The sequence below is a fragment of the Amblyomma mixtum genome, chromosome 1 (genome assembly GCF_055824585.1).
Source record: "Amblyomma mixtum isolate Tamu chromosome 1, ASM5582458v1, whole genome shotgun sequence".
NCBI lineage: Eukaryota > Metazoa > Arthropoda > Arachnida > Ixodida > Ixodidae > Amblyomma > Amblyomma mixtum.
In genome coordinates, this window is record NC_143012.1 from 292,848,584 (window position 1) to 292,868,363 (window position 19,780).

Sequence of the window (19,780 nt, forward strand, 5' to 3'; positions counted from 1 at the left end):
AATATACATAGGTGCCAAGATTTTTATTTTTTTTTTCCATCCAAACACTACTCGAAGATGCGGACAGCTTATAGCATACAAGACTGGTGGTCAGATGGAACCAACAAAATGACCTGTGAGGACTGGATTTTGCTTCCACTGAAAGCCAAGGGTACATCCCAGAGAAACCATTGCAACATATGAATAAGGGGGAGGTGGGAGTTAAAATCTGTAGCAACGACGGTGCCTCTGCACTGGCATTCTCAGTAACAACCGTCACTCCAGTCGTCATCCGGTTCTGCAAACCTTGATGGCATTGCAGCATTCCTGCTGAAGGCAGGAATTCCAGACCTGAAGATGAAGCGCAATCACAAGCAACATTGGTACCAGTACAGCGTTGCCCCGCTAAAGTAAGCAAAAAAAGGTTCCTTACAGCAATGCTATCAGTTGTACCTAGTGAAAAACCAGCGGGGCTAGTACTTAACTGAACTATGTGCCCTATATATACTCCATTTGCATCACAAACAAGGAATATAAGGTGCATGTTCATGAATAAGAAATCAACGGTGAGAAAACACTTCAGTCACTCTTAACTGCACAGTCGCATGCTGCCCTTTCTATTCCCCGAACATGCACTAACTCACCCTGCAGTCAGTCATTTCAAAATATCGTAACTTAACTAGTATCACATCTCTCTCCTTTTTTTTTTTTCTAGAGAGCATGCTATATGCAAACAAAGAAACTTCGTGAACAGCAACTACTGAGAACATTTTTTAATACAGTAAAACCTTGTTGATACGTTCCCGGTTCATGCGCTCAAAATCGCGGGCATTAGAAATGAACCATAGAGCTACACTATTTTTCTCCCAGTTAACATTTTCCCGGAAAACACAACTTCCCAGATACTATGTTTAAATTTCCACAAATTCTAGTCATATAATACGTTTAGCGACCAAGTACTGATGTGCAAGCATACAAATGGGCCGAATATGGGGGCATGCGACATGAGCTGGAATGCAATGGCAGTCACCCACCAGAGTGGCTTCTCTGCAGTGCTTTGGTGCAAAGAGACGAAGCGCGCGCATGAACTCACATGAACTAGTGCGCTAACCTCCGTGCAGGCCATTTTTGCGGGGAAGCAATATGAAGAGGAGAAACGCACCAAATTCTTTGTGGAGCCTAAGCTCTAGGGGGCGATAGCGGGCTGGGTCTGAGGATAGCACATGAAAAGCAAGAATGCTGTGGCCACCGCGGTGACTTCCCCGCACTTCTTAGGGGTGCAAGGGGCTGAAGCATCAGAAAAAACTGACAGATTTTGTTACTTTCGCCACTGCAGTCTAGGAATGCGGTATATTCTGAAGTCTATTTGGCGCTAAAGACAGTGCAAATGCGGACCGAATTCTGCTGTGAGCACAAAATAAGAAGCTATTCAGACCTTGTGCCAGCAATGCCATCAATATTATTATGAAGTGCAATTATCACTAAATTTCTTTGCACCTCAATCAGAAGTTCCATTTCTGATAATTAGGCAGTTTGGTTCTACACGTTTCCCTGGATAACATGTTTTTTTCTCGCATTTTCTTTTTCGGAAAACATATCAACGAGGTTTTATGAGTTTTAGAACAGCACTTGAAAACAAGGCAAGGAAAGCTATAACACGGTGAATCTGCCTCGTAATGTGTTCAAACACGGATTTTTTCGGACTAATGAATAAAAAAGTGCTATTAATACGCAGCTCATTCTCAGTGAGAATGCAAATTACTGAATAATTTACAACTTTGGCACCATGGGCAGCACACCAAGAAGTTATCAATCCCTTTGGAAAACTTTCGATGTCCACACTGTGTGTATTTTTAAGAGCTTGGAACCATAGGTAGCAGAGCACTAATATTTCATGTTCATCTTAATTTTTTATGGGGGTGCACATGTAAGCTCAAATCTGGTGCCGCTTATCACAATTTTGTAAACACACAGCAATGAGAGCAGGAAGATTTCCCAGCTCAGTGATTTTGCTGTTTCGGTAATGAGATATGGGATCAAAAGCAGGCAACAACTGCCATCTTGCTGGCAGCAGCAACTTACAACAAAGCTTGTTCTCTTTACAGCACAACATTCCATGCATCTACATTCTGCATGAAAGAAAAATAAAAAAAGCTTGTTAATACAACCGCAAACAGGGCATGCAACTAGCAGAGCACAAAAGAAATCAAGAAGGCAGTCCATCACAAGCCACAGCAATAAAATGCATGCGATAAACCACACCACATGTTCAAACTGATCACCATAAATATTATAGAAGCACAGGTGTTGTCACTCGCACAAACTGGCTTCAAACAGGTCCTGACATCAACATTTCCAGGTGTCATGCTTTTGCAACAGCATGGGTACCAACTGACTTGGCAGTTATCATATCGAAGATGTACACACTACAAGAATACCTAAAAAAATAATTAACCTTGCTCTCAATGCCAGTGCCAGGTTTCAGTTTCATGTGTTGGATGACTTCTGATTTCATTTCTGACACCATGAAAGTTTCCCCCCACAAGTGAGAGTCACGTGACTTCATAACCCTTTAACATCATGTTTTCACAGGAGACGTAGCATCTGGATTTTCATTCACTACCACACTCATATCCCTTTGTTGTAGGGTAATGAAAGTAAGCCCACACAATATACCTGATCCTTTCTTTGTTATTTGACCATGCCCGTCACCTTGGACATTGAATTACCACGAAATTTCAGCATTTAGCTGATGTTCTTGCCAGGACAATAAAACATAATGTCAGGACCCCGAGAAAATAACCAAGCATATTGTTTTTGCAAAACCAAAAATGAAAGCACCAGGACCACAAAACACCACAATTAAATATTCGATAAAATGTCAGGTCCTATATCAAGGCAGCATAACCAAGACTAAGCAAGCACATATTTATTGTTTTTCACAAAAATGAGAATTTTTTTTAATGACTAGCTGCACACATACAAGACTGTGCCTTGCAGCCTCAGTCATTTTTGCTGCATAAACAGACACAACAATAGCAATGCAATGAGGGAACATTCCTCATATCAGTGCATGTGAGCCAGAACATTGCAAGTGGAAAGATATCTAAGTGACAAACTAAACCATTGGCCGCAGCCTAAGAGTACAGGAAAAATTGCACGTAAAGTTAACAGCAAAAGTTTATGGAATATGCATGCTTGAGGACACAATTCCGGTAGCGCTGTCTCGCAACCCAGTCACCTCGTGTTGATACCAGTAGGAGGAACATGCACTCCCCCTTCATACTTGCATGCAGTTCAGGCAAATGGCTTGCATGAATGCAACAAAATAACTTTATTCCCACCCAGTCACATCCCATAAACTTCTGCTGCTGACTGTACCGTATAATGACGTGGTCCAAAAAATTTCCCGACGAATTGTTTGTTTGGCCTTTATGTACCTAGTGAAGATTGCAACCATGGTCCCTGATCACTGGGCACATAAAAGGCCTAATGGTGCAACAACAGTCTAATTCATTAAGCTCCTCACTTCTGTAAAAAAATCGAAAACTGCTTTTCAGACTGACTGTGTAATGCAACTTTGCACTTCTGCCCCTGACAAAAATATGCTGACGTGCAAAATGAAAGATAAAAAGAAAACCCTCAAGCCTGTCACTCAGGATAAGAATTAAGTGCGCGTGTATGCATGAATACTAGTATACGCTCTTTGGAGCCGTGAACCGATGTAGTAAATGTGCACCAGCACTTTCTTTTAGCACAACAGCGCACGTTAATGAGCCCCATATAAGCCAATGCTCTAGAGTATAAATAATAATTTACATTATCAGTTCTGCTTTCACTCTCCTCCCATTCACTGCATGCATTTCAAATGCACACCTCATAAAGACCTATACTAAGTCTATCAATATGGATAAGATAAGGATTAGTTTCCAATGCAAAAACCTAGAGAAATAATAATTGCAAAGATATATATATTCACTATTCATATCTTCAGCAAAATCCCCCAGGAAAGAAAAAAGGAAGCTCCCTTATGCAAGCACACTAGAACAGTAACATGCTATTACACTAAGGTCTCTCCTAAGCTGCAAAGAATCATATTCTGAAGAAATGATTGGCCGTAGACCATTGCATTTTAAGTGCATTCAGTACCGCGCATTCCCTGTTCTTTGGAAGCCTAGTTTCTCACATGTCTAAGTGCAATAAAATCTCCAAATACCCATATACTACTAGGTGTCCCATGTAATCAGCGCCAAGCTTTGAAGAAAAATAAAGAGCACTGCGCATGAATTAACAATCTGCATATGGTTGGTACATGTGCAAATGCATAGATGCACACACAAACTGTGCAGTATTGTGGGGGACAACATAATGTGCGCAGGCATGTACAGTAAAACCTTGCTAATTCGAAGTCAACGGGACTGCATATTACTCCGTATAAGCTGACCTCCCAGTTTGTAGCCCTTGCTGTGGGAGAAACAAACAAACAAACAAACAAACAAAAAAGTTGACCCCCCCCAATATAAGGGAGTACTGGGGCTGGGGCGCTTCACATTAGAGACACAGCATCGCTCTGCAGCACTACCTCGCGGCTCGGAAGAGCCGTAATCAGTATCGGCCATTCCTTCATGCCCCAGATTTTCAAATTGACAGGGTCGGTGCAGGCCGCCGGTTCGAATCGTTTGGTAAAATTGACATTTTAAATTATGGGACCACCAAAATTCGTTGAATTATTCAGGATTTCAAATCAACCGAGTTTGAATTATTGAGGTTTTACTGTATGTGCACAACCTATGGAATGTGTAGAAGACTCCATAACATTTAAGACATACCAGAGCCACTGATCCGCAAGTTAAAATGAAAATGTGGCTGGCACATCTAGGCATGAGCAACATTTTACAGCAAATGCAGCAATATCTACAAAAGAGAGTAAAAGTTACTTATAAGAAGGTGCAGACCTTTAGGAGATATGCACCATTTATTTCATCACAAGCAGGTCATGCCTATTCAGTTTTTCTTGGCCCACGGAATGGCACAAAGGAAGCAACATATAGTAGAGAAATCCCACGAGAGTGCATGAAAATGCCATTTTGTTGCAGCCCCACTTCACAAACTTTCCACATGCAAAAGCATGAAACACACAGCACCATGCATGCACATATTAAGAATAAAAAGCAAGGCTATCAGATGCTGGAAACAGGTGAGGAGACGGTAGGTCAAGCACGAGTCCTGGTCACAACACACACACACTCCTATATGGCCTGGAGCTGGTCAGAGAGCTGGAGTCCCAGCATATACCCACCATAGAAATACCAGCAAGCGTGCCCTCTGTATTAATATCAGCAAGAACTGCACCCTGAACTGCCATTGATATTATAAAAAAGTACTGCCTGATCAACGTGAATGGCCAAAGTGACAACATACTGCTTCCCCATCAGTGTCTCATTCCAAACCAAGGATGCCTGTTTTCTAGCATTTGCCAGCCAAGGAAATAGAAAAAATATGAGAAAACAAGAAACAGCCCAGCAAGAAATTCCCCTCTGTTCATGTCAGATTTACAGGGGCACCCTGTTGCCCGGCCATTTCCAATGCCAGTCTATGGGCAGCGCTGCATTCGTTTCTATGCAAACGAAGACAAGCATCCACCAGCCAGCAGCACCCACTAGTACAGCAGCAGTCGCAGCAGGCTTGGCGACGCTCACCTCTTCTTAGAAGGCGGCGGTGGGATCCGGGATGGCCGAGGCAGTCCCGATCGCTGCTGGGGTGCAGAAGCCGGCACAGGGGCAGCGCTGGCGGCAGGGGTGGCGGGCACAAATCGTGCAGGCAGTGGCATACGGGACGGGGACGCGTGGGACACCCGCTGCGGCAGGCCCAGGGAACGCCTCCCCGCGTGGGATGTCCTAGCTGAAGAAGGCCCCGACGACGAATGCGTTGCAGCGGCAGCTGCCACTGAGGACGAGCGGGTGCGCGCGGACATGGGCAATGCGGAGCGGCCTGCAACCTGCAGTGGACCCCCAGAAAGGACAAGGCCACAGGACATGAAATGAAGAAAAGAGAGGGCACACCTCTAGAAACTTGTGCAACAGCAGTGACACTGTAGATGGAAGAGATATTAAAAAAAAAAAAATAGCATGAAAAGAGCCACAAACAATGCCCACATCATGCACCTGTATTTTGTCTGTACACAAACCTCACACTATGGTGCCATCTTCGTTTGAAGACTAAGTGCTCATGTTAAGGCTTTCCAGTGATGATTCACCTTAATGATATGGCCTGCTCTCCTGCCTTAGAAGTGCTCACAGTAGCTATGATATGGAAAATGGAATGGAGGCTACCTTGGTTGCAGGGCAGTGCCTTATTACAGGAGGCTTTATTCAATTACTGCGGACACTGGCACTAAATGTAAGCTACTATAGCTGGTATAACATTGGGTACCATGCTACATTCAGTTTTGCACAAGGCACCATGAGTGGGAGGATAGCAGGGAATTGAACTTATACTAAGTAACATAATAAACTGCCACAGCCAATAACAAGGTCTATTTAATAGCTTGTGGGTTATCAAGTGAAGTAACCCTGTGTAGAATCAGTATTTAACCTTCCATAAGGCACAAGCTCTATGCAGGTCTCATATACAGACAAATGGTAATATATTGGACTCAGAATGACTCTAGGACTTGAATGACGTCACTTTAGATATGATGACAACAGATGACAACAGTTAGATATAAGACAAGTCTTTTACGTTCTCTGCAAATATCGGTACACTTAACCCTCTTTCGAAAGTTTTTGCCTGGCCATGACACAGCACAAATAGGAGTATCACAACATGCCATAGCTCTGTTCAGGAATGAAAGCACTGAAAAAGCTCATGGAAGAACATGTCTAAAGTGTTGCAAGTTTTTTTATAATAGTCCTGGGTGATTTTTTACAGCATTATCAGTTTAGACACTACTGACTATCAGATTTGGCGGGCGGCAGGAGGGTCCTGTGTGGCAACCCTGTAACCCCCAAGACATCATGCTGTTGCGAGGTTCGAAACAAAGCTGAAAGTGAGGGCTGCTCCCAGCCAAAAAGACACCGCATAAAGGAAGATGGATAAGGGGCAGTGCACCCCGCTTCTCCAACAGGTGTGGAGAAGAGCACTGACAAGTCTCCTCCGCCACGCCTTGGGGCGGGGGTTATTGGATTTGCCACACAACAGGATTGTCTCATTGGTGTGGCAGCTATGCGATGCGACTGCCATCTTGTTGTGTGCCATGGTTGCCTGCACAGGCACACTGTGCAAATGATGTCACATATGTTCTGTAGTCCTTTCAGAAATCCTTTGTGCATGTGTACGTGCACGTGTGCATGTAGTATGTGTATGCGTGTAGCCTAAAATCCCTCCCCGTGTCCCTAGCAGACTGGAGTGGACTGGGGCACCCTCTGGGTGCCCTCCAGTTCCAGAAGGTGCCTTCTCAGAACACCCTCCAAGCACCTGCTCATAAGGGACACTTAAGGGTATGACGCGATAGCGTACTGGGTTAACTGCCATATATGCAGAATGTCATTCTATACTTTGCATTCACAGATCCCTCGGAGTCCTTGTACACCTCCTGGCGCTGTGGTGTAGAGGTTTAGTGATGTGCCACTGTCCTGCGATGGAAGGTGCTCCCAGTGGTGGGCCCTGTGTGGCCCAGGTTGCTCTTCCCGAGCGACCAATCATTAATTTAACTGCCACCTGCCAGGCTGGCAGTTTGCTCACTGGGCAGGTTGTGATGATGCCTCAAGGTCACATGACCTAGGTGGCCCACCTGCCTTCTTTGGACAGCACCTGACTGCAAAAATCTCCTTTTTTACACAATATTTGGTGGGTAGAAATGCTAACACACCAGCAGTTTTTGCGCTCTGCTACTGTGTGGACGTTTCCTTTCCTTTCGTGACTTGTGCATAGATGGAAGCTAATGAAGATGATGACGTGCAATGCAAAAAGCAAGAGTGTGTTGCAGTTCAACACGACGCGTGATCGGCTGCAGTGATAGCCTAGTGTTTTCGTGTAGTGGCCAGGAAAGCTGACCTGTTTGTGCTGCTGCAGGTTTGAAACCGAGTCTCGGCAATATTTATTTTATTTCTCCAGATTGGCCACGGTCGCCCTCATTCAAAGACTCATTTATTTCCCGCCATTTTCCTTGTCACATAAAAACGAACTTCAGAGGTTTCATTACGCACCCGCATTTTCCAGGTTATTAGGCCAGTAGTGCTTTTGCACTAAAAAGCAATATGCACAAATCCAATATTGCTAACACAGATTTGTTGCATTTCTTTGTCTTGCAAAGCTCCATGTGCTCTATTGATACTGTATCACTGCTAGCCAATCACTGCCCTTACTTCAACCCCTGCTTGCGCCATCGGTGACATGACCATGATGTAGGGGTATCGATGGGCCACTTGCTCACTGTTGCCGGAGAATCACTGTGCACCAAACCCTCTTTTCATTCTTCGGCAATGCAGCCGAAGATTGCATTGTTCAATTGTTGCATTGTGCACTGTTCCATGCAGCCTTGCTCATGTCAACAGGATCAAACAGTTAGCCAAAAGGTTCGTGTTTCCATGCGATGTGGATTTGTAGCACCTGGTGCCTGGTCCATTCTTTATAATCATAGTGATTTAGCCATATGCCTTGAAACTTCCCACACAAATAGCATGGCTTTATTTGTGTGCAAAGAACTACGTGAGCATTCTTGGCAGTGCTACCATTGGATTAAAAGTACCAAGTATTAATGCACTGTGAGACAGCAGCACAACACTGCTAGCAGTCGAAACTATAACGGTTAGAAACAATGATGTAATAGCCTAAATATGGCCAGCTATCAAACATGCTTACTCTGGGCATAGATAAATCTCAAGAAAACTCTTTTGAAGTTCAGCAGGAATAAATGTGCCGAGAAGATGAATGGTTAGACTTTAATGATAATTTTTTTCTCATTTTAATTATGATTTGTATTTCATGCTGAGGACACTTATGGGGGTTCCAAGGGTGCAAAAAAAAAAAAAGACTTTTCTGGAATTTGAAGGACCTTTGCATACCCCGAGTTTTGCACGACATCCACAAAAACGTTTTTTATGCAACCAATTTTCATTAACTTCACACCGCTGACTGACATATCAAAAGTTCTGGCAGCTGCTGGTGAGAGACAAAACTGCATCGACCAGCGAAGTTCACCTGACATCTGTGGCATTTACCTCAGGCTGGGGGAGCTGGCTTAGTTCTCTTTGCTGGCTCAGCGATGGTTGCTGCTGCTTGGACTGGTGGCCGCTGGGACTGCGAGTGCCCAGTCCATTCAGCACTCTGCTCAAGTTGGGCAGGCTCCTTCGCGTTGCACCTGTAGCACAGCGTGAAAAAAATTTGGTGAGGTCTAACTCTTCTAAACCTAGTTATACACAGCAAAAACTCTGTTCAGTTACTTCGCTAGTCTAGCTCCTCGGTTTCAGCGGCTTGTTTAGCTCGCGTCCTCTTCAGTAGATTGGACGTGGCTTGGCGGCGGCATCGAAGAGTTGACACATTCGGTCCGGTGCGTGCCACTTCCATGGCGAAACTGGAGAAAACACTGACGCAGCAACTGTTACACCCTCTCCCAATCACGTGGTATCACAATGGCAAAGCTGCGCTTCTCCCTGCCTGCCCTCTCCTAATCACGCGGTATCACAGCAGTGGAGCCGGCGAGCGCGCACAGGTGAGCCTTTGCTTGGTGAATCACGTGGTTTGCCTGCGCTCAAGGGCCTCAAGGTCAAATGCGCATCAAGATTGACCTTGGGAGACATGTAGTAATAGAGCATTCGCTCTAAAATGAGGCAGTGAGCAACGTTTCTTTTCCACGCCATACCTGAGCAACTATGAACAACGAGCAGAACAGTTGTGCATAAGGCTACCAGCTACACTAGAGAATCTTCAAAACATCCTTTTAGCAGTACTGGAGCAGAGCCCTTCAATGCTTCTTCTCGTCTCAAAACTTTCACTTTATTTTTATACAGTAACATCAGCACTGGCTGCCAAAGGCATTGCTTGCAGCGAGAGGGGACACTGGCCACCATTATATTTCTAGTGCTATGTGCATCAGAACGCCTTAGAACTTGCTGTGACAAAAAGCGCACGTTTTACTTTGCCTGTGACTTTTCTAGAGCGTTTAATGTTCAAATATATGTTGTTGATAGTTTCTGTTATTATAGACAAGCTAATGAAAGGAAAGACGAACACGTGTGAAGCACAGATGTGTGTCACTGGAGCAGATAACAAGCATGTATGGTAAAAGCTTGTTAATTTCAATTTCAAGGGACTGGAAATAAGGTTTGAATTAAAGAATGATCTCGAAAAAACTGACAAGAACCGCTTGCATCACGGCAAATTTATTTGGTGAAAGATGGGGCAATAGTTGCTTGCTTTTGAGATGATAACAGCATGATCACTATTTTTTACATTCCCATCAACGACTTTTGCATGCACACTGTTGGGAGTGCCGAAGCAGAACTTCTCCAAAATAATAAGCGCTTCCCCGGCATCCTTCACTGCGTGACGCAGTAGCGGTGGAGCCAACTTTCGAGAGGGCTTCACCCACAGCCGCCTGGATTGGATGCATGGCTACGCTTCACTGTACACAGCGAACGGTGTGTTTTAGATGGGATGCTATGTTATTAGCTTATTTGTCTCCCTTCTTCACTTGCTTGCCTCCAGCTGCAAAACTTGCAGGGTGTAATTAATAGATTGCTCTTTGCTAATTAGACGCATCAAATGGCTGAAACACAAGATGCTGTAGCAGTTCATCCACTATGTGCAGGGACATAAGCCATGCTAAACAATGGCTAAATGTAGGCTCGTTGGTGCAACACATGAAACCCGGAATCCTTATGTTGCGCAAGAACTTCAACCTGTACTTATGTAGATCCCTTGTTGCAAAAACCTACGTTATATTGCCGCGAATCTTTGTAGCGTTCGTTTGTAGTGTTTGTTTGTTCAGCTTCATGGCTGCCGACGCGCCGCTTTATCGCTTCGTTTGTGACGCAAGACGCGCCTAGATTTATCTCGATTGATCGCATCCGGACGGAGCCGATTCTAGTTTGTGCCAGAATGTTCTAGTATCTTCTAAAGCTTTATCTCGAAGGTTCGCTATCAGCTTTAAAAAGAGCATGGCCGACAGCGGCGGTCATTCTGTTCGACGACCGCCGAGCATGCTTGTTGCTACGCCGCCGCCGAGTGATTCAGTTCTTTGAGGGTGCGAGTCAGCCAAAATAAAGAGTTTCGTTTCGAAGATATCCTCACTGTTTTCTAGTTCGCCCGACTGCAGTCACCACTACGTGACAATATACTTGCCGTACAAATCACCACTGAAAATAGGAAGGACGTTGCCCTGCCTCTCTGCTTTTTATTTCACAGTACAATTAGATGACCGCGTGCATACTTTACTCCTTATCCCCCCCTTATGTAATGCCCAACCCAGGGCCCTTAAGGGACAATAAATGATGATGATGATGATGAAAAGCAAAACTGGACAATGGCTTTCATAAACTGCATTCAGAAAAAGAATGGAAAAAGAAGCAAGCAAACTTGCTGTCGCTTGCTCTCATAGCCCTTGCACATGTATGGCTTTGTCGTAGGGCCTTAAACACCTCTTTCAAGTGATCAAAGGAACAAGAGCTTGAAATGAGGTTGCAGTGAAACTCCAAGACTGCAAATAACATTCCGCTTTTTTTTTAGCTTTTGGGTGATCACACAGAGAGAGAAAGAAACATGTGGAGTACATCTAAGCCCGTCCAACAAAGTTTTCTGTTCGCATTAAGCTGCCATAGCTATTTACACTTTACAAAATTAGTGCATGCTACTGGCAGTGACTACTTGTTGACCTTATGTCAGAATAATGTTTTAGATTTGTGAACGTCAGAAGAATGTAAGCCTATGAACACCTCCAACCTTCACATTAGCACAGACTCCGTAATTTTACAAAGTGAAGCAATCATTTCCAAGCACGCAGTGTGAGCATCAGATGAAAAAATGAAAACTGCATGCTAAATTTTCATTCTGGTCTTTCAGGTTAGTAAAAATGCAGATAGAAGAGTATTACACCATGCTCCCTTAAAGTCATACCAAAAGCTGCCCGTAACCACATTACATTACTGCCTGTAACCAAATATCTCTCTTTTTTTTTTTTTTGCCTTTTGAAGGAATAGGTGCAGCTGGAGCCGTTGGGACATGGACGAAAGCAAGATACAGGGGGCAACACAGATGATATACGAGCAGTAGTGTGCATACCTTTGTTTGGAATTTGGGATATTTGATGAAGAGAAGAATTAGATCCGTATGGACTGTTTCCAGGTGACGGGCTTTGGTTTTCCATGGTACGTGCCATCGTCAGAGGTGGCGTCCGGAGTCGTTGCCTAGTGTCACCTAAACCGTGCAACAGACTGCCATTAGTAGACTAAACACTATCAGACGACTACTCAAAAACTACACAAATCCTTTTCCCAAGTGCATTCAGTGTCGTGTAAAGGACTCAATTCTGCCACTAGTCGCTCCAACCCGACCCGAGCTACTGAGGTCTCTTTCAACACTGTCTAAGGCAAGTACTGCCTTTACTGAAGACCCGTGCCAGAAGTGCAGCCAAACCTGATCTCCCATAAGCCTTTTGCTCTAAATGCTGCCAACCAACCCGATATAGTACACCTAGGGTGGCACTGCCTGGCCCTGACATAAACCACTGCAAATCATCAGTCACAAAGAGTAGAGCCATCCTTCCAAAAACTGAGCCTGTGGATTTTCGCAAAATCAACTTGCATCCACTTCCAGACCTAGACTGACTCACCCATTGCAAACAACACCTATACCAGGCAATCTAAACCAGATCCCAAATGACCTCCCCGACTTCTTTCCCACCCAAAACCTGATTTCCCGACCAAGCACTTTCGGGCTTCCTTTCTTCAATAAATTTATTCAATTAATTAATTCAGAGGCTACTCTCCAAATCTTACACACAGGTTATTCCCAAGAGTATAAGAAGGATATTCAGCGATGGTTTAGGAGCCCATTAACAAAACTATTTTCAAGACTGATTTCAAGACCATGCTCATATATAACAGTGCAACTGACCTTCTGCACAGTGCGTTCTGCTTTGATGGATGTCGTGCCTGTCGTCTGTATATAAATCATCAGGCCTTGAGTCATTGGATCTGGCGCTAGGCGCTGCAACGGAAAGTCTTCTCATCAAGCTGTAAAACTAACTGCAAGCTCCGGCTAAAGCATTACTAAAGTGCAACATTCAGAGAAAAAAACAAAAAGCAATGAGTTTAGAGTTAGACAATCGGCTTTTAATGACAGCAGCATAGAGCTTGTAATTATGCAACGAGAGTAAAAAAGAATGCTTTTTGTGTTACAGAAGAAACTGTTAGGCATCAGTTATGGCACATTATTAAAATCGGGGGCCCTAATAAGCATGATAGCTGCATTAAAGAAATGAGAAAAGAAGCATGTACAGAGGTCTTAAGCCGACATCAAGGAGTTGATTGAATGGACAAACACAAACACTGCTCTGACCTTTGCTTTAGAGCTCTCAGAAGTCTCAATTCTGACATTCATAAAAGAAGCACGCATGGTTTGAGGTAACCGCCACACATGCTGTTTACAGTTACTGCAGGTTCAGCTTTTAGCCTTTCTACAATACCTATAATAAGGTGTAAATTATGCTTGTGTTACTGTCAATAGTGCCATTTATCTTACAGAAGTACTGTGCTAAATTCAAGGTGCACAACATACATCATGCATCCAGCTTTGTAAGCTGTGCACTTACTGGATATTCGCTTTGGAGAAGATATAGGTGAGCTCAGCCTTAGACCTGAAGCAAAGAAGACACCAGTTAAAATAAGAACATTAACAGTGCCACAGCACTTTCAGCATGCTCTTCAAAACGTATGTGTGTTCCACTCACAATGGGCTGGTACCTGAATTATGCATACAAAAAAATAAAAAAAGAAAATAACAGCACACTACAAAATAAAATGGACGTGTGTTACCAGCATACATTCAATAAGCAATAGAGAACACGGCTACTAGCAGTGTAATATGCCTTGCTTGTTCTGTCCAGTTCTTTTACTTTTGTGCCCCTGATCTTTGTTCTGCCTCTAGCTTACATGCAAACTGGAAACAAAACATAACCATTTCTTCAAGCTTCAATAACGCGGAATGTGAACCATTCTGAATATATATACTGTCTCACAACCTGCTTATAATGGAATGGGAGCAATGAGTGTCAACTGACTGCATCCACAAGTGAGCTCTCTCCACACATTAATAAGTCTACCACACAGGTCAGCCAACCAGTTGTGTGAGGAAGGAGTGCAATCAAGAAGCAACAGAAAACGTCTAGCTGAAGGCAGCAGCCTTCTTACAAACAAATCTTCTGTTTATTTCAACAATTAGGTTACAGATTGGTTATTTTCCACCTGTCAGTCTTCAAGAAAGTGACCAAAATTAACAGTTTAGTAAGGCAATCAGTTTACCTTCCACTGTAAGCAAAACAAGCTCAGAATGTTTAGTTTGCGAATAGCACAGTTGTGAGGACACAGATGAGAAGGCAATAACATGCATGCTAAACCTTTGTTCCTCAACCTTTTGTGATCCTCAGTTGGGTGCTGTTTCAGTCATATGCAGATAAAGTCTTGTTGGGGGGCTCGGATATATACTGCCAGATCTTGCGAGCACTGCTAATATATTTCTTGCACTGTTTTGTGTTCTCTTAGAAAGAGGCATCAGGAGGTCTGACTAACTTTAGTGTTGCCACCAACTGTAGCAACATTATCAGTGCTTGTGACTTACAAAACAGACTTTCCCAAACTCTGACAGTTAGGACTATTTTTGTAAAATTGTAAACTGTGGGGTTTAATGTCCTGAAACAACATGTGGGCTATGAGGGGCACCATAGTGGAAGGCTCCGTAATAATTTATACTACCCGCGGTTCTTTAACATGCACTGATATGGCACAGCCTTTGGCGTTTCGCCTCTATCAAAATGTGGCCATGGTGACTGGGAACTATTTTTGGGATGCACACAATTAAGTTCCACTATCAGAAGAGAGAGGTTCATCTGATGACTGCAGTGAAGCAAAAGGTGCCAGAAAAGACAATATGCTTCACTGCAGGCCAAGCAACCAACACAGAAGCCCCTACACAGGATGTTTGAACCACCACCACGCAGAGTGATATAATCATTGAAGGATCAACAGATGCAAGGGCGTGGCAGAAATGAATGCCCTCCCCGGGCATTGTACAAAGTGGTACAATGCCCGAAATTGGCAAAACAGTCTCTGGCCACAATTACCACAAAAAGGTGACACAGAATGCGCTGTGTCAGACCATAGGTACTGCGAAAAATATCCAGTGCCATGCCGATGCATAAAGGAGAAAGGTGCTGCAGAGAAGGAATGAACAGATGATTCAGATTAATAGGCATTTACATGCCAAGAAAAAACAAAAAAACAGCAGAGTAAGGGCCCACAGGAACACACTCGATGCAGCCCTTTCTCAAAAATCAATTTCCAGATGTGTCCACCCACATACACACATTTTAGCACCACACGGCCAATAGTAGCGAACCTGCATTACCATTGAACACACCAGCATTACACATTCTATGCACCAGCCAAAAGAAAGTTCCCTGACTGACAAATTTACAACTAAAAAGGTAATGTGCCAAACACTGCGAACGTGAATGAAGATGAAACACACTAGTTTTCCAAACATGCGTTAGAATGTAAGAGCCAATACCAGTACCAGCATCGTAATCTCTACTGCAGTGGTAGTTAGCAATTAGACAGCATGAAAAAAGCAGACTCTTTGCAAGGGGGCAGGAAAAAAGGACGTCACCACTGTCGGGCGAAAGCCCAGTGCAACACAGGCACTCACTCTCTTCCTGCAGTCGAGCAATCTCGTGGACGTTAACAGGCGGACGTGTCAGTGTTTGGGTATTGACTACTGGTGGCACCGGACTGGCTGGCAATGCTGCCTCCTTGCTGGATGAGACGACTCCCTGGGTGGCCACAGTCTGTGAAGGAGGCTGAGCCGGCAACTCCCTTGGCCCTGTCTCCACAGCAGCAATAGTTGGCATTGCTTCCAAGTCTAGAGCTGGTCGCCTCCGCCGCGGTCGCGTGAATGTGCGTGAATCAAAGGTTCTGTTTGGCCCTGAAAAATTGCCCACTAGTGTCACATTGCAAGGAGGAGACAGTTGCAGCGGAAAAAGAGCAGGCTGCAAACATGCGAGTCAATTGGTGGAGTAAAAAGGCAGCGACTACTGGAAAATAACATGCCACAGCTAAGGCAGGGCTGAAAAACTGCAGCTTTAAAAGAAACACAGGCAAAAAACAACTCAGGAAAAAAGGAACAAGCATGACATGTGGAACACAACTTCCAAGTGATGCTTTCTTCATGCCCAATCAAGTGGCCACACCAAGTTGCTTGAATTCAACTCATAATCAAGACAGCTGACATGCAATACTTTACCAACATAGCTGCCAATAGTGGCCTTCCACAGCTTTTCTTTATATATTTGTGCTACATCGCAGCTAAAAGACTCAGTACCAACAGCCCCAAAGGCACCAACCAATTAATCATTAATTGGGCTTGCACTTCCTGACAAGCATATAGAGCATGTGAGGCCAGTCAAAGCCTAGCACGCTTTCAGACTTCTTGTATCATAAGTTCGCGTTGATCAATCAAGCCAAACACTTGTAGTTTAAAAGTACTACAGAGTTACATATGGAACATATACTCTCCTCCAGTACTGAGAAATGCTGTGCATTTTTTACAGCACTGCTGTAGATTGCATTAATACTCAGCAGCAATTTCTTTAAGGTTACGTCATAGTCAATAACTTACTCCAAGCCAATATGAAGCTTCACGATTCATTTAAAAAAAAAAAGGCTGCATGTTTTTGCAAAATACTTCATATTGTGAAAGCTTAAAATGTTTGAAATGAAATGAGCCATTGCAGGTCTTTATTTGGAAATGCAATACAACGCAACTTTGTATATGTTGAAAACAAAACTTCATGAAAAATTGATAAATTCATATGCTTTATATTTTCAACAAGTGAAAGCAGTGAACTTGTTCATTTGAGAAGTCATCTTTCCAACACAAAATTGAAGAAAGAGTGCTTGTTACAATGCAGGAAAACTAAGTTGACATCATGACCAGCAAAACAAAGCTGTTATAAACAACAAGCAAAGAAAAAACTGCAAAGCCAAACGGCAATCTCCACAAGTGTCTCACCATGTGAAAGTAAATAAAACCACCTTTCATGCATGCACTCACCACTGCTGGTGAAACATGCAATCATAAAAAAAAAAAACGTAAAAAGGGAGCAAGCGTGTACCACACGGCAGCAAGACAGCAAAATTGAGTTGGGAACAAACCTGAGTTGCTCTTAACACAAGAAAGCATCTGTCGCAGTTTTTGGGCTGTTGACGCCACTGAAAATGCAGCATTTTCTTTGATCAGCGACCAGCACACAATTAACAAAAAAAGGGGCATGTTAACGTCACAGTCATTTAGAGTTACCAGTTGAACATTGCAATGGTGACTGCAGCACTTTTTCATTGGTCAAAATGTGGACTAAACAACTGTTTTGTTTTCCGACAACGCGGTACTCTACACAGCATGATTTGTTACTGCAGGTATACTAGAGCCGAATGCTACCACTGACGCTAGCAGCTTGCTTTGCCACGCTTTGTTTTTATTTATTCTCTAGTTGTTGGCACACGTACACAGAACCGGTGCGAGATCAGTTTTCGACAACGCCTATCCTGCACGGCGAACTCCGATCGGCAGTGAGCGGGGGCGTGACTCACATTGCGTGATCTCGTCCAGCTTGTTGGCTAGCGACAGGCGGGCGGCGTTGACAGAGAGCTCCCGGGAACCCAGCTCGCTCGCGTCGCCGCGTACCCAATCGAGGACGCTGGGCGACGTCTCGCCGGAGGGCCCCGTCGCCGCCGGCTCGGACAGCCTGCCGCAGAGAGAAGCGCGCGCCCATCTGTCACAACAACGCCGGCCGCACGTCGCCGCCGCCGCTGCGGTCCGTCGAAGGGCGATCAGCGTGCGGTCGACGGACCGTGACCGAAATCCGGCGAGAGTTGAGGGGGCGTAGTGGAGCACACCGCGCGGCTCTCGATTTAGAAAGCGCGCATAACAACAAGCGTATACACCCGTACGGAGCGCAGTACACTTGATTGTCGCGCATGAAAAGGGAGTTCCTAATTTGGACACAAGTTCAAGCGCCGCAGCTTACCACGTCTCTTCGTCGAGCTCGGACACGGGATCGACGTCGATGAGACCGAGGTCCTCGAGGGAGCTTTCCTTCGAAGATTTCTCGTTGCCTTCGTCGGACATGCTCATGTTGAGCGATTGCTTGAGCTCTTTGCTATTCTTCTCCTCCGTTTTGCATGGGGACAAGGACCTCTGTTGGCTTCTGCGGAGCTGTTTGTTTTGCAGCTCCAGCTGCCGGACCTTATCCTTGAGCAGCCGCATCTCCTCCTGGGGGTCCAGGGCGAACGACGACACGTCCTCCATCACGCTGTTCATGGTGTCGCATTCACACTAAGCGCACGCACCACGGCACCCACGAGACAGCGAAGAACACGGCGAAAGAAATCGGCAGGGCGGAGTTCGCACTCGCCACCATTCATCCGACTGGCCCGTCGGAACAGCCAAGAACATTATTATGTATCACTGCTTTTTGTTTGCGCCATGCTAGCACGGACTTTTAATAATGAAGACCCGAAACGGCACTGTTACAGCAATCAATTATTGCACAGGTTCTTGGCGCAAAAATAAGTTTATTTTTCAGATTCTAAACCATTATTCTGTAACTGGCCGCGTTGCTGACATAATATTAATAAATATGACTCAATCACGCAGCCGTGGAACACCGTGGAACATGGTGCCGCGTAAAGTGTAGTTCGTGAAGTCTCCGCTTTATAACCATAAATTGGCGCTGTAGTACACACGTCGTCTACTACCATGTCTACTACTCTGAAATGATTCAAGAACTGCTGTGAAAATTTTTGCTTGCTCTGATTAAGGAGCGCTGCCTGCACATTAAGGATGTAGAAGCTGCGTCATCTATGACAGAACAAATAAAGTACGACAGCAAGCTTATTTATGCATGTGACAAGATGCAGTGAACTAACAAAGAGTTTATTGAAATTAAGGGTGGCGAAGTCAATAGATTAAAAAACCCTGAGTTGATAGCACCGATGCTTTTTGACATAAAACTGTAACTATTGTTTCGATTGTGGTTAGTAAAAGAATAAATCTTATGACGCACCAAAACTTAATGCACTACATTTTCTGCCAATCAGAGTCAATCCAATCCAAAGATATCCGTTTACAGCCATCGGTGTTTTGTTTTTCGAGATCGAGTGAACGGGTGATGTGCTTTCAGTTGTCGTGCTTCCTTTTGAAGTAATTTTACTCTATTTAGTCGCCGCTGGCGAAAGCTGCAGCGTCGGAACAATCCGAAGCTAAAGCATAGCATGCGATGTCGACCGCAAAAGCAATGAGGACGGAAAGATGGCATCCTTAACTCCATGTAAGTGAGGCTGTCGGTACAGCTGATTGTCTCTACATCGATTAGTCCGCGCGCTTGGCTTAGCAACGTTTTGTGCAAGAGTCGAGGCACGCTGTTACTGGTTAGGCTATTATGACTATTGCTCTTATCGTAATTCTAGCTGCGAAGTTAAGAAGTGAATCAGCTCTTTAGTAACGTACATAGTTACTCTTTAAAAATTGT

At 44.4% G+C, this 19,780-nt stretch overlaps 2 protein-coding genes across 6 annotated transcripts in view; one reads left to right on the forward strand and one right to left on the reverse strand.

The window, feature by feature from the left end:
• Positions 1 to 103: 103 nt before the first annotated feature.
• Positions 104 to 18,766, reverse strand: LOC149372058 (uncharacterized). Of its 4 annotated transcripts, XM_089566420.1 has the most exons (11): positions 18,278 to 18,766; positions 17,841 to 17,995; positions 17,406 to 17,462; positions 15,901 to 16,176; positions 13,790 to 13,834; positions 13,093 to 13,185; positions 12,259 to 12,393; positions 9,201 to 9,340; positions 5,679 to 5,977; positions 2,062 to 2,108; positions 242 to 330 (listed from the first exon to the last, which is right to left on the reverse strand). In XM_089566420.1, the coding sequence occupies exons 1-10, from the start codon at positions 18,568 to 18,570 to the stop codon at positions 2,102 to 2,104; spliced, it is 1,500 nt and encodes a 499-aa protein (XP_089422546.1). In that variant the 5' UTR covers positions 18,571 to 18,766; the 3' UTR covers positions 242 to 330; positions 2,062 to 2,101. The 4 variants fall into 4 exon arrangements, with proteins under 4 accessions (XP_089422544.1, XP_089422545.1, XP_089422546.1 ...); XM_089566418.1 differs by lacking the exon at positions 2,062 to 2,108 and having other exon boundaries at positions 104 to 330; XM_089566421.1 differs by lacking the exon at positions 242 to 330 and having other exon boundaries at positions 384 to 2,108.
• A 611-nt stretch (positions 18,767 to 19,377) lies between these two features.
• The window catches only part of HERC2 (E3 ubiquitin-protein ligase HERC2), a 110,286-nt gene continuing 109,883 nt past the window's right edge, over positions 19,378 to 19,780 (forward strand). For both annotated transcript variants that reach the window (XM_089566423.1, XM_089566424.1), the window contains exon 1: positions 19,378 to 19,579. In XM_089566423.1, coding sequence (XP_089422549.1) covers positions 19,561 to 19,579 — 19 coding nt within the window. In that variant the 5' untranslated portion in view covers positions 19,378 to 19,560. The remainder of the gene's footprint in view (positions 19,580 to 19,780) is intronic.